General features: G+C 43.5%; 2 protein-coding genes across 2 annotated transcripts; one reads left to right on the top strand and one right to left on the bottom strand.

Moving 5' to 3' along the window:
* The first annotated feature begins 642 nt into the window (after nucleotides 1-642).
* Nucleotides 643-11,189, top strand: LOC108679633 (aldo-keto reductase family 1 member A1-like). The gene is made up of 5 exons (XM_018168290.2): nucleotides 643-759; nucleotides 2,867-3,022; nucleotides 7,776-7,892; nucleotides 8,123-8,209; nucleotides 11,049-11,189. The coding sequence occupies exons 1-5, from the start codon at nucleotides 676-678 to the stop codon at nucleotides 11,187-11,189; spliced, it is 585 nt and encodes a 194-aa protein (XP_018023779.1). The 5' UTR covers nucleotides 643-675.
* A 630-nt stretch (nucleotides 11,190-11,819) lies between these two features.
* LOC125179602 lies at nucleotides 11,820-13,319 on the bottom strand. The gene is made up of 3 exons (XM_047885759.1): nucleotides 13,136-13,319; nucleotides 12,285-12,923; nucleotides 11,820-12,216 (listed from the first exon to the last, which is right to left on the bottom strand). Exons 1-3 carry the CDS (start codon nucleotides 13,216-13,218, stop codon nucleotides 11,820-11,822), a joined length of 1,119 nt encoding a protein of 372 aa, XP_047741715.1. The 5' UTR covers nucleotides 13,219-13,319.
* Nucleotides 13,320-13,651: the final 332 nt, after the last annotated feature.

Genomic DNA, 13,651 nt, shown 5'->3' with positions numbered 1-13,651 from the left:
GCTCCCCAGGATGACCTCAGCGACCAAAATGCATTGATTGTACACTGCAAATTTCTCTTCAGCGAGCAATGAAAGAAATTTGCACTCGACATGGCTGAAATAATTTTTAATCCGTGTGATACGTTGATTTGATTATGTAGCTTGGTTATTCTCTATCCTGAGGCTGAGGTTATTTTCATTTGGCTTCATCTGGCCACACTACCGTAGGTTACCGATCCAATAGCAACGCAAGATTCAACATTGCAGGTCCTGATATAATTAATGCTTTCACGAGAAGCTTCATATGTTCGCAACAAATTGCGAACTTTCTTGTGGAATAGTTTCAGTTATCGACTCGCTCCATCTGCTCTTTATTTGAAGACTTTTCAACAGCTCGCAATAAGTCTATAGATAAGTCCTTTTTAAGCCCAGTCTTCAGGTGCGACGCTTATTCTGTCAGATATACGCCAGTATCAGAGTTAATTGAGGTATTTCGTCACAAAATAGTTGAAATGATAGGTTAATATGGTCGTATGGCTTATAGGTTAATATGGTGTGGTTAATATAGGTTACTGGCCGACATATATTCTTTACCAAGAACTGACTGACGGCCGATATTTAATAGAAATTTTTAAGATTTCGATTATTCGCGTACAGAATAAATTCCTACATCAGGGCTGAAATAAAGCAAGGATAATGGCTGGGTCCATCATTGACGAAACGCACGTACGGCTCAACGATGGCCACCTCATGCCGCTGCTGGGCTGCGGCACGTCCAGGGTGAGACTCGCAAGATCTTCTCATTACAGAGCTAGACAAATATACGAATTTAATGAATACGTTCTTGCTTGGATAAGTCCTGAATTTGGCGTTTGTTTTACGTAATAAAATAAATTTCGTGTTGATGCTGCGTTATATTAAAATTATCTTTGTTCAATAACATAATTACTCTTCTGTTGATACAACGGCAAATTAAAATTCCGGTTGTTTCTCAAAGCAAATATGGAGCCATCGTCAGTGTCGTGGCAAACGGAGAACTCGGCAGTAAAATGAGAACTCAAGTCTAGCGAGGTTCCTCCAGAGCAAATGTTGATCAAATTCAGGTCTTGAGGGTCTGCCAAGTGACGATGAGCGTACAATTCAATTGAGATTATCTCAAGTTAGAGAGAATATGCCACGATAACGTAATAGATATGTCTAAATCTCAGTTAATAGAGATTCCATTTCAATCATGTTACCAAATTCGATATCAAATACATCCAAACGATCTACAGTGATGAAAATAAGTATTTAGTCAATAGTCAGTCACCAATTGTGCAAGTTCTCCCACTTAAAGTAATAAGAGAGGCCTGCAATTGACACCTTAGGTAGACTTCAAATATGAAAGACAAATGTGAAAAAAATTAGAAAATCATGTCGCACTTTTAAAGATGTTATTTGCAATGATGGTGGAAAATAGGTATTTGGTGAATAACAAACGTTCATCTCAATACTTTGTTGTATATCCTATGTCGGTAATGACAGAGGTCAACGTTTTCTGTAAGGGTTTACAAGGTTGGTACGCACTGTTGCTGGCCAGTTGGCCCATTCCTCCATGCAGATCTTCTCTAGAACAGTGATGTTTTGGGGCTGTCAGCGGGCAATACGGACTATCAACTCCCTCCAAAGGTTTCGATGGGGTTGACTGTTGAGATCGGGAGACTGGCTAGGTCACTTCAGAACTTAGAAATGTTTCTTGCGAGGCCACTCCGTTGTTGCCCTGGCAGTGTGCTTGGGATAATTTTCATGCTGAAAGACCCAGCCACGTTTCATTTCCATTGCCCTTGCTGATGGAAGGAGGTTTGCACCCAAAATCTCACGTTACATGGCACCATCCATTCTTTCATCTACACGGACCAGCCGTCCTGGTCCCTTTGCAGAAAAACAGCCCAAAAGCATGATGTTGCCACCCCGATGCTTCACAGTTGGTATGATGTTCTTTGAATGCAACTCATCTTGTAATACTCTTCTGGAATATTGTAAGGTTGTTAGTTACAAATTAGAAGACACCAAAAGAAAATCGTTCTTACGAGAGACTATACCGTGCGTTAGGTCAGTCGTTAAGACTTAAGAGAAGGTCGTACCGTGAGCAACCCATTTCTAGGCTTAGTTGACCTATTGACCTATGGATCAGCCACTCTTCTGCTGTGCTTTGAGTCAACTTACACTGCCTTTATTGGTGAGCTGCTATATTAGACCAAATGTACCCTAGCAATATATTACAGGTCTACAATTCGGTTTCTGATTCCCTCCGACAGCTCTTTCGTCTTCACCATAATGGAGTTTGGAGTGTGACTGTTTGAGGTTGTGGGCAGGTGTCTTTTATACTGTTAACGACTTCAAACAGGTTCCATTAATACAGGTAATGAATGGGGAATAGTGAAGTTTTTTGAACAAAGAACTTACAGGTCTGTGGCAGCCAGAAATCTTGATTGTTTGTAGGTGACCAAATACTTATTTTCCATCATCATAGCAAATAACATCTTTAAAAGTCTGACAAATGATTTTCTAAATTTTTTTCACATTTTGTCTCTCATAGTTAAGGTCTACCTATGATGTCAATTGCAGGCCTCTCTCATCATTTTAAGAAGGAGAACTTGCACAATTTGTGACTGACTAAATACTTATTTTCCCCACTGTATTTTTTTACAACCTCGGGCCCCTGACTTCTTCACGTTGCGTGCGGACTCATGACCGTCACGGTAGCCGCCATGGCGTAGCGTGACTCATAACTGTCACGGTAGCCGCTATGTAGCGTGACTCATCACTGTCACGGTAGCCGCCATGTAGCGTGATACATCACTGTCACGGTAACAGCCGTATTGTCACAGTAACGCTCGCTCTGTAGGGGCACGCGGATACCTTGTCGGGCGCCGTGGCGGTTGCCCTCTCCAGCGGTTACAAGCTCGTCGACGCGGCCTACGCCTACCAGAACGAGGAGGCTGTGGGCGAGGGCATTCGCCGCTGGGGGGGAGACAGGAAGGATATTTTCGTCACCACAAAGGTATAAATAAAAATTGTTTACTAGAAACTGCTAGTGTAAATGAAGTTGAACTAACTATCAGTTGGAGGGTTCAAACTTTAACCGGAAAGAATATTAAGCTTAGCCTATTTTTCGAATGAATGTCGATGGAGCTAATAGATTCATATAGGCTCTGTCCCTTGTTCCCTATTCTTAGTCCTATCTTGGTACTTGGTAATCTTGGTACTTGTTTGGGACATAGCAGTCCCAGGCCACGATGGATCGCCGCCTCTGATTATCGTTCATCCGCCCTCATTTCGGCCACCTGATGTACGATGCTGTTGCTTGCTTCTCGCCGCTGGTAGTGTTGCAGGGGAGGTCGATCTGGGATTGTGCCCAGGAGAACGTCCAGTTGTCTCTTGAAGGTCTCCAGGGTGAACTCCCCCTCTCTTAGATCCTTTGGTAGGACGTTGAACAGCCTTGGCTCTGCCACGGAAAGTGATCCTTCCCGTAGGGATTGAAATCTGACTGCGGATCTGTTACGTAATGGGAGGATCTTGCACAGTCTCCCCCTTCTCTCGTTGTGATATGTCTCAATCCTGAAGGTCTCGCTCTCGAAGTTTGGCGCCATTCCGGTTTTCATTTTCCATGAGTACAGAATGACATACCTCTCCCGTCTCCTCTGCAGTGAGTACAGACCCAGGCGCCTCAACCTCTCCCAGTAGTTCAACTCTTCCATCCCTCTGATCCTGGAAGTGAAGGTTCGCTGGACACCTTCCAGTTGCCGCACTGCGCCGAGTGTGAACGGGGTCCAAAGCTGGCAGCAGTATTCGAGAATTGGTATTACAAGGGCTCTAAAGAGTGTGATCATCGGTTCCGATTCTCTTGTTCTGAACGTCCGTCAGATTCACCCCATCTGTCGCCTACCTCTTGCGGTTATTGCCGTTACGTGATCAACAAAATTTACCTGAGTATTCATCAACACTCCTAGATCACGAACAAGTTGTTTCTCTTTGATTTCCGAGTTGTCAGGTGCTAGGTAGCGGTGCTCCATACCAGCTCTTCCGCTACCTCTGTATCTCGGAACCTCAAACTTGGTCCCGTTGAACTGCATGTTCTTCACTTGTTCGTTGAACCTCTCGCAGTCCGTCCTGTCCGTTATGGTCATTAGTATCCTGGTGTCGTCCGCGAATGACGATGCAGTGGCGTGGTTCACAGCCACATCTATGTCGGCGATGTGAATGAGGAAGAGGATTGGGCCGAGTACCGTTCCCTGTGGTACTCCACTCTTCACCCTATAGCCTCGCTCGATCTCGAGCCTCCTACAACGACAGATTGCAGTCTTTCTGTTAGGAAGCTGTGGATCCATGCCAGCAATTCACCTCCGACCCCCAGCAGTCTTAATTTTCTGAAGAGCACTCCATGGTCAACTTTGTTAAACGCTTTCGCGAAGTCCAAGTACACCACGTCCACCACGGCCCCCTCCTCCAGCATGGCCAGGATTTGGTGGTGATGCTCCAGTAACTGAGACAAACAGGAACGATTTCGTCTAAAACCGTGTTGCCTTCTGTTGAAAAGGTCAGCGTCTTCCATGTACTGCACCAACCTTCTGGCAACAACCATCTCAAATACTTTGATTACGTGTGATGTTAATGTAACCGGCCTGTTATTTTGGGGTTTGTCTCTTGCACCTCCTTTGTAGATAGGGGTAATTAGCCCTAATTTTAGGTCACTTGGAACATTTCCTTCCCTCAATGATGCTTTCCAGAGCAAAGTCCGTGGGACCTTTAGTGCACCGACACATTTTTTCAGTAATACTGCAGGGACCCCATCTGGCCCGGGAGCCGAGTACGTAGATAATTCTTGGATACTCCTCTCTAGATCCGGTGTTTCAAACTCAATGTTCATCAGCTCCCGCTCCCCTGGAAGTTCTTGAATGACCCCAATTTCGTTCTCCTGTCTTGAGTATCGGGGTTCGCTGAATACTTTTTCAAATTGAGCTCCCAGAAGTTCGCACATGCCCTGGTCGTTTCCAACATGGACATCGTTATTTTTCAGAGGCCCCACTGAGGCACTGATTTTGGCCTTTGACCGGGCATATTTGTAGGAATATTTGGGATTCTCTCGAATGGCAGACACCGCTTGCGCCTCTGCAATTTGTTGCTCGGCCTCGTGTGAGTCCTGTAACTGTCGCTCAGTTTCCTTAATTTTAACCTTTAGATGTTCCAGCCTCCGCCTCTCTATATTCCTGGATGCGGCCGTTATCTGGTTGTTCAAGCTCGCTCGTTTTCTCATGAGGATCCGTCTGTCCCTCGGAATTATGTGGCCGTTGGGGGTCGTTTTTCCCGGCGTGTGATGCACGCATATCTGCAGTAATATTTCGTACAGTTTGTTGTACATTGTTTCGGCATTCAGTTCCAGGAACTCAGATCTCCAGTCAATTTCAAGGAGTTCATTCCAAATGGCCTCCCAGTCTGTTCTTCGATGATGAAAATTTAGCCCAGCTAGCCCCTCTCGAGGTAAAGGTCTTGGCTGGGTTCCCCTCTCAATTGTTGTCTTGACCACCACTAGTCGATGGTCAGACAGCGTGGTCTCCTCAACACGAATATCAGCAACCAGTTCTTCATTGCTGGTGAAGAATAAATCCAGGATATTATGTTCTCTTGTTGGCACCAGAACCTGTTGGCTTAGAAAGTGCTCCCTAGCGAATCGAAGTAGTTGTGTTGCCTGGTTTCTGGTTTGATTTCTGCGCCGTTCTGCACAGTCCAAGTTTGGCCATCGTATGTGTGGCAGGTTAAAATCTCCCGCAACCACAATATTTGGGGAAGGTTCACCTAAGTTGGCAACCATTGTTTCTATTCTATCGAGAGGTTCATTGAATTTTTCAGGCGGGCAGTCAGGCGGTCGGTATACGATAGCTATGCACAGATGGAAATGGGGAATGTATAGTATAACATGTTCCACATATTCATTGGAGCCTAAATGCAGAACTGTTTTTGCCGCGAGGAAGTTTCTGAGGTAGACTATAACGCCTCCTTTTTGATCTGCTCGGTAATGTTGAAAGCCTTTCATCTCGATTTCTCCATCTTGGAAATCTTCTCCTAGGTGCGACTCGGTTAAGGCAAGCATGATTATTCCTTCTGTCTCAGCAATTTCTTTAAATACGTCGATCTTGTGGCGTTTTCTTCTTGGGAAGAGCCCCTCTATATTAGCTATCATGATGCTAGACTCTTCCCTTCCTTACGTCCTTACAGTTGCTGTAACACCGCACTGCCAGGGGTCTCTGGCTCCGCAGCTGTTGCTGTGATTTCTGCTGTTGTTCGTGCAATGTCAACAGCTGCTGCATTTGTTGTTGAATCTGATCTACTTGCTTCTGTCGGCCTAAAAAATGTCTGCGCTTGATATCGAGTCCTGTTTGTTCTTCTTCACTCCGGCAGGTTATGTTGGCCGGTGCGGAAATTTTTGGAACTGCTCTGTACCTTTGATTTCGATAGATTCGCCCTTCACAGAACTGTTTTTTTAACCATGTAATTTTTTTCTGATGTTTTGGGTTTGGCAGTATAATCTATCCTGTGTTCCGAGGAGGAACTATCAGGGTCACGTCTCTCTTCGGCATTACCACTTAACTGCTGGTTGAGTCACAGGAATCACGTTTGCAAGCTACATTTTTAAAAGTATTCCAGCATAGGAACGGATGGTATTAATGACAGTCTCTCCCGTTTTTGCATCCGCGTTGGTTTTTGCTTCCAAATGCTGCAAATTTATGAAAGATCTTAGGGTGAGAATAGTTACAGTTCTTTTCTTCATTCTCCCAATCGCACTTGCCCTGAAGAGATCTCCAGCAAACGCGTTTCTTAAAAGTTAAATGCTTCTTGTTCGAGGCATTTAAAGAGAAGAGGGGAGGGGCAACGCTACGGTCAAGGGTCGGGGTAGGCGGAGCATGTCGGGCAGCAGTGAGAGATCGGGGGGAGGAAGTGTTGAGTGAGGGGAGTTGAGGGTAGCCGCGTATTAGTCGAACAGAGAGACCCATTCATGATAGGCCTTCTTCTCTCGGACGCTTGAACCGTTTGCACACTCTCCATGGCTTCTTTCGCCCACCCCTCGTTCATAACGCATTTTCTACACATGAATGATGTTCTCGTTTTTAAATATCTTGCAAGTTGGTATTCTGGAAGTAGTAAACATTCGAAGTGACAAAATTGTCTGCATGTGTTACATCTTAGTGCCAATTGTCCAAAATTGCATTTGTTACATTCCAGGCATTCTCCGGCAGGTTTACTAACACAGACTTTGGCTGCCATGTTTGACAATCAATTGGTAACTCACTCACTTTTTACTGACTTTACTTAATTCCAGACTATTTACTGGAACACTTCAGTACAGTATGAGTCAACAGAGTTAAAGCGTACTCAATTTTTTCTCAATCAATCGTTACCCGCACTCAACTTTTAATGGCTGTAGTCAGTTTTTCAATCAATTGTTACTTGCACTCAATTTTTTACTGTTTTTACTTAATTCCAGACTATTCACTGGAACACTTCAGTACAGAATGCAATAACACAGTTGAACCGGCGAGACCGCGCGCGACGCCGAACGTCCGTTCGCCACGCTGCCACAAACAACACTCCCTCTTCTAACTGAATAGCACATTTAATTATAAAATATTTGTAAACTGTGCTTTGTCTATTAATAAGCCACAAGCAATTCTGTAACAACATAGCAGAATGTTTAACAAGCGTTTCTTACCGATAATGTAGTGAGTTATTATTTAAATGAATTGGGTCTCACTCCGTAGCTGCCAGCCATTGCCATGCAGCCTGAAAGAGTCGAAGAGTTTTTGAGGAAATCCCTGGCCAAGCTCGGCCTCGACTATGTGGACTTGTACCTCATCCACGTACCGATGGCGTTACAGGCAAGTCGGTTAATATCACCTCGTTTCCATATTTAATTATCATTTAGTTTTTTACGTACACATCCTCGCAACATTGTTCTCTTACAACAGTTGTGATTTGAGCGATAACACTCTCATGTACAGTCTGAATCTACCACCAATCTAAAAATTAATCGACTATATAAAGGTTATATTTATTTAAGTGTTTGCGATTGTTGTAAATATAACGCGACCCGTGCGGTTGAGTGCAGTACGTGAGCGATGACGTGGTGCAGCCCAGGACGCCCGACGGCTTCATGCTGACAGACTACGCCACCGACCACGTCGCCATATGGAGGGTGAGCTTCAATAGCATCTTTGTCATTTCTAACTCGTTGACTTTGAAGTTGTACATATGCGTACCACGAGATGTATTTCTCCAGGACGAAGTGGTGCATAATTCGGGGTTGCCAGATGACCTAAAAAACGGCTATGTGCGCGAACAAAGAAGGTCAAAAAAGGGCTATAACTTGATGTATACTAGTATATATGTAGTTTCCGGTGTGAAAATTAATTTCTTTTATTATATTTACATTCAATTAGGAAGTACCCTTACCATATGTTTTAGTCGGGCAACGCAATTGAAAGAAACTAAATCGCGGAATTTGTCCGGAAAAAGAGACCGGCTGGCAACCTTGCTTCATAATAGTACCAAAAATGGAATAATAGTACAATATGAAACAATCGGAGTCAACGTGTTACTATTATTGCATGTATGTAGTTGTGGGCAATCGAGAATAATAATAACCCATTTTGTCATGTGTTCGCATGCATGGACTGAATTCACTGACTTCCAAAGAGTGTTTCAATTTATGGCTTCGATTATGATTATTATGATCGACGAATTGGCTTTCTTTTGAAACGAACTAAGTTGGGAGTATAGTACTTCTTTTAATTCTCTAATATTTTATAGCATTATCGTTACAGTAATGTAGTAATATGCAAATCAATATATTGAATTATGCATTGATACACTGTTTTCTTCCACGTTATGAAGCTCTTGATGAGGTAAATCGAATTATTTAAATTGATTTTATATTTTACTGTCCACGACCGTTTCGGAAATCATTTTAGTATTCCAAGACTCCTTGTCAGCCAGAATGGATAGACGCTCAAACTTTACTGAATAATTTTCTGGAATATATTTCTCAGTTGAAATTTCATCTGAATTATAAAAAGGATTTTTGAGTGTGGTATTTATTAGACATGAAACAGAAAACATAAAACAATTAGGCATAAATGTACTTCACAATTTCGGTCAAGTGATGATTAAAGAATAAAATAATTCATATTGCCAAATCAAATTTTAGATTGAATTTGTTCACAGTGAAAAGGTCAACAAAATTGATTTCAAAATTTCCTCTTAAGACAAAGTTCTTAATTACCTTTATTTAATGGACAAGTGTTGATTATTCCATGTATGTACCATATCGTGAGAAATATCAAGTCTACTATAAATTAGGCTGCATGAGTTAGTTTGTCCAGTCTACTGCTAGCTACTTCCTTGAATTTACGTAACTACCGTACGCACGTAAGCCTCTACTCACCAAGTGCCAGTTTCTATTCAAAATATTCAAAAGTATAAAATCCAAACTCAGAGTCAAATTGGCCTATACTTTTACTTGATGGACTTCATTGTGACTTGGTCTTCAATGTTATTTAAAATGTGTTCTTCGAATTTCAATAAGTACGATTTCAACTTTTGATCTACTTGTATATGTATCTGACGTTGTGTAGGACGCGTATAGTTACCATTGAAGGAAGATTACGAAGTGTGGGCATGCGTTATGTTAGCAATGAAGGAAGATTACGAAGTGTGGGCATGCGTTATGTTAGCAGTGAAGGAAGATTACGAAGTGTGGGCAGGCGTTATGTTAGCAGTGAAGGAAGACTACGAAGTGTGGGCAGGCGTTATGCTAGCATTAAAGGAAGTGTACGCTGTGCTTCTCTATGCACCTTTAAGCGTATTTGATTTAATTAATTATGTTGTTGTTGTAATTGCCCATGCTGGTAGTGGCGACTAGGGAGAGGGGGTGATAGGTCAGTTTTTTGGAGCACTTAAAGCCACTGGACCATCAACTATAGGACCATCACTAGCTCGCAGAACCATTTGATTGCATTACACAACACCCTGGACAAGCCAGGTACTCATTTATCAACCAGAATTGGATGAATGGCTGAGTTGACCATGAGCTGAGCTTCCCGGAAGAACTTGTCCTCAGTGTGACTTGAACCCGGTAGCTGGGTGCGAGAGACTGAGTCTCTCACCACTGCACCATCACAGCTCTATTTACTTAATTATCGCTTGAGGCTGGTTCGGGGACCGTGATTACGAAGATGAATGAGCCACGAGTTATTTATTGATAAAGTACTTATAATTAGAGTGAGTATATCGGTTTACAGGTTATAGATTTGAGTACTAGTGAGGTGAGCGTTAACACATTCGTTCTAGGTTCAGACTAGTTTACCTTACTATCCTTTAATATGGATAGGAATTTGGGCTTACGCGCGACTGTTCTCGGCCAAAGACTCAGGTATCCGGATCTGGGAAGAGCTCATATAGCTTCGCTATTGACGTCACCAAGGGTGTTACTTGATAAACAGGAAAGGCTAATACAAGGAAATGTTTATGAACATATCGCAGTGAACGAGATTATCTTTCAACAAGGAAGACATCAATGAGGAAATATCCATGGACAAATAGTATTAACATATCACCTTACAAAAGACAACGAAGTGTGGACAGGCGTTATGCTAGTATTAAAGGGTGACGACGAAGTTCTGGCGGAGCTGTATTGATATTGAAGGAAAACAATGTTGTGTAGAAGACGTGGTGTTAATATGGAAGGAAGACGAAGAAGTTTGGGCAATTATTTTTTTTCAAATTCTACAACTAATTTTGTGATATTTTCAAGATGGTGGTACGTTTTGAGTACCACATGCAGACTTCAAAGCAATATAATTATGTTATAATTCGAGGCACATGTAACGAGGCAGTTACCATAATCATAATTAAATGGTATTATGATTGTAATGGCAGAACTATAACGATAATTATAGGTAAGGTAATATGAATATGTTAGAAACATTTATAATAGTTGTATGGTATCGGAAACGTATGAATTGAAATGTCGCCAGGAGATGGAGGCTGTACGCGAGGCGGGGCTCGCCCGGAGCATCGGCGTGTCGAACTTCAGCACCGCGCAACTGCGGCGCCTCTTCGCTGTGGCCAAGGTGCCGCCTGCCGTGAACCAGGTGCGTAGTGGTGGGGACGTGTGAACCAGGTGCGTGGTGGGGACGTGTGAACCAGGTGCGTGGTGGGGACGTGTGAACCAGGTGCGTGGTGGGGACGTGTGACGCAGGTGGTGGTGGGGACCTGCAGTGAACCTGGTGCTTGGGGCGGACCTACGGTGAACCAGGTGCGTGGTGGAGACCTGCAGTGAACCACGTGACCTGTAGTAAACCCCACTGCCCGCTCCTCCACCTTGCTGCAGCCAACGAGGTTAGGTTAGGTCCGGAAAGGTTTGTTTGGGTGGAAAGCCGGGGTAACAGTGGAGGTAAGCGCATGCTGGGGTGTAGCCTCCATGAAGATTATACAGGCTGGATTGGTCAATGGCTGCGGGCTTACGGTGCCCATGGCTTTTAACCCCCAACTCCATAGACAACTCTACTTAGTAGCATGCTTATGCACGGAAAGGGTTAGAAAAGCGATGACGGTATTGGGTAATGCTGGCCACTAATATGCATCCCTTGCGGTCAACTAGCAGTCCCTTTGCTGCGTGGTGATGTTAAGGTGATAGGTTTACAGCCCTCGCATATGCCGACTGTTAAGGTTTGTATTCAAAGCCGCCCGAACTCCACAGCGAGGTTGCTCGAGTTTGCTGCCGAGCCGCGTGAGGGCTGGTTATCTTACGTCTGGCCGACGCGATGCCGTATAGGAATGCGTGCTANCGCAGCAGGGGGATGGAGAGAAAGGGAGGTTGTGGCACAGCAGTGGGGATTGTTAGAGGGGATGGGTGTGTGTGTAAATTTTATGAGGAATGTGTGTGTAAATTTTATGCAGAACTCAGCGTTCTGCACGCTCGACTCTTCACTGTTATTAGGTGGCTCAGCATTTTGCACGCTGGACTCTTCACTGCTATGAGATGGCTCAGCGTTCTGCACGCTCGATTTCTCTGACTTTTCTATCACTAAATCACTCAAATCGTCTTCATCGCTTGTAAAATTCACTATTGGAGTTGTATTGTTGACGACAATTTCGACTGGAGCCGAAGCTTGTAGAACCTTCAGGAGATTTTGTTGCTTTCTGCGGAGCAAACAACATCGATATAACATTGAAGCTATATATAAACATGGGCTTCAGTTCGGACACACATTTTTAATTTGCACATGCTACATTTGAATTCAAAAGTAGCGTAAAGCCCTCGTCGGACCTCTCTTACAAAAATGAAATTGTAAAATGAACACATGTTTGTATTATGCAACGCCATTTTACACACATCAGTAAAAAGATTTTTGACATCGAAGAGCCTTCTACCACTTAATGGTTGTAATGCATTTTCGAACACTCGTAGAATATCACTGTTATAGTTAGGCACGCCACTGCTATTGCACGGCTGAGCATTCTGCACGCTCGACTCTTCACTGCTGCTGGGTGACTCAGCGTTCTGCACGCTCGATTCCTCACTGCTATTAGGTGGTTTAGCATTTTGCACGCTGGACTCTTCACTGCTACTACATGGCTCAGCGTTCTGCACGCTCGACTCTTCACTGTTATTAGGTGGCTCAGCGTTCTCTTCACTGTTATTCGGTGGCTCAGCATTTTGCACGCTGGACTCTTCACTGCTTTGAGATGGCTCAGCGTTCTGCACGCTCGATTTCTCTGTCTTTTCTGTCACTAAATCACTCAAATCGTCTTCATCGCTTGTAAAATTCACTATTGTAGTTGTATTGTTGACGACATTCTCGACTGGAGCCGATGCTTGTAGAACCTTCAGTATATTGTGTTGCTTTCTGCGGAGCAAACAACATCGATATAACATTGAAGCTATGTATAAACATGGGCTGTACTTCATCGCAATCAATGGCATTCACCATTGACATTATTAAAGGTTACTACTGTATAGGGAATAAAGGAACTTTCAACTTCTATTTTAGAGACCTCTGACTGATGAGATTCAAATCTTGTTATATCCATGATAAGTAACGACTGTAATAAATCTTACCTCCATCTTTTCAACTGGAGACCTTTATTGATTCGTGGTGATGAAAGGCACAATTTTTTCGATTTCTTGTGAGAGAAACGCATGTTGTCGCTAGCGTTCTAGCACACGAAAGAACAATGGAAGGTTGTAATTTAAACGCGCCAGGAGGGTAAGGGGGTAAGGAGGGTAAGGAGGCTGCCCCTCTACCCCCTTGAAAGAGGGTAGACGACGATCGACTCGGCCACTTCACGCGAGCTAATTTATAACCGCTAAGGAAACTGTACGACAACGTACGACACTTTGACATGCTCGGAGCCAGGTCCCAAGGAAAATGGGAAATCTACGGTTCAGGAGTGATGAAAAAGTATTTTGTTAGCTAATTTCTACAAAATAGAGGGTGATTCAAATAGGACTTTAATACCGATCAAAAGAGAATAAATAGTACTACTTCCTCATGTCTCAAAAATTTAGGTAAGTCGCATCTCTCGCAAGTATTTTACTCTATTTTACTCTATTATTTTACTCTATCATAACTGA

Source organism: Hyalella azteca, unplaced genomic scaffold (genome assembly GCF_000764305.2).
Source record: "Hyalella azteca isolate HAZT.00-mixed unplaced genomic scaffold, Hazt_2.0.2 contig3046, whole genome shotgun sequence".
NCBI lineage: Eukaryota > Metazoa > Arthropoda > Malacostraca > Amphipoda > Hyalellidae > Hyalella > Hyalella azteca.
This window is presented reverse-complemented; position numbering and strand designations above follow the sequence as displayed.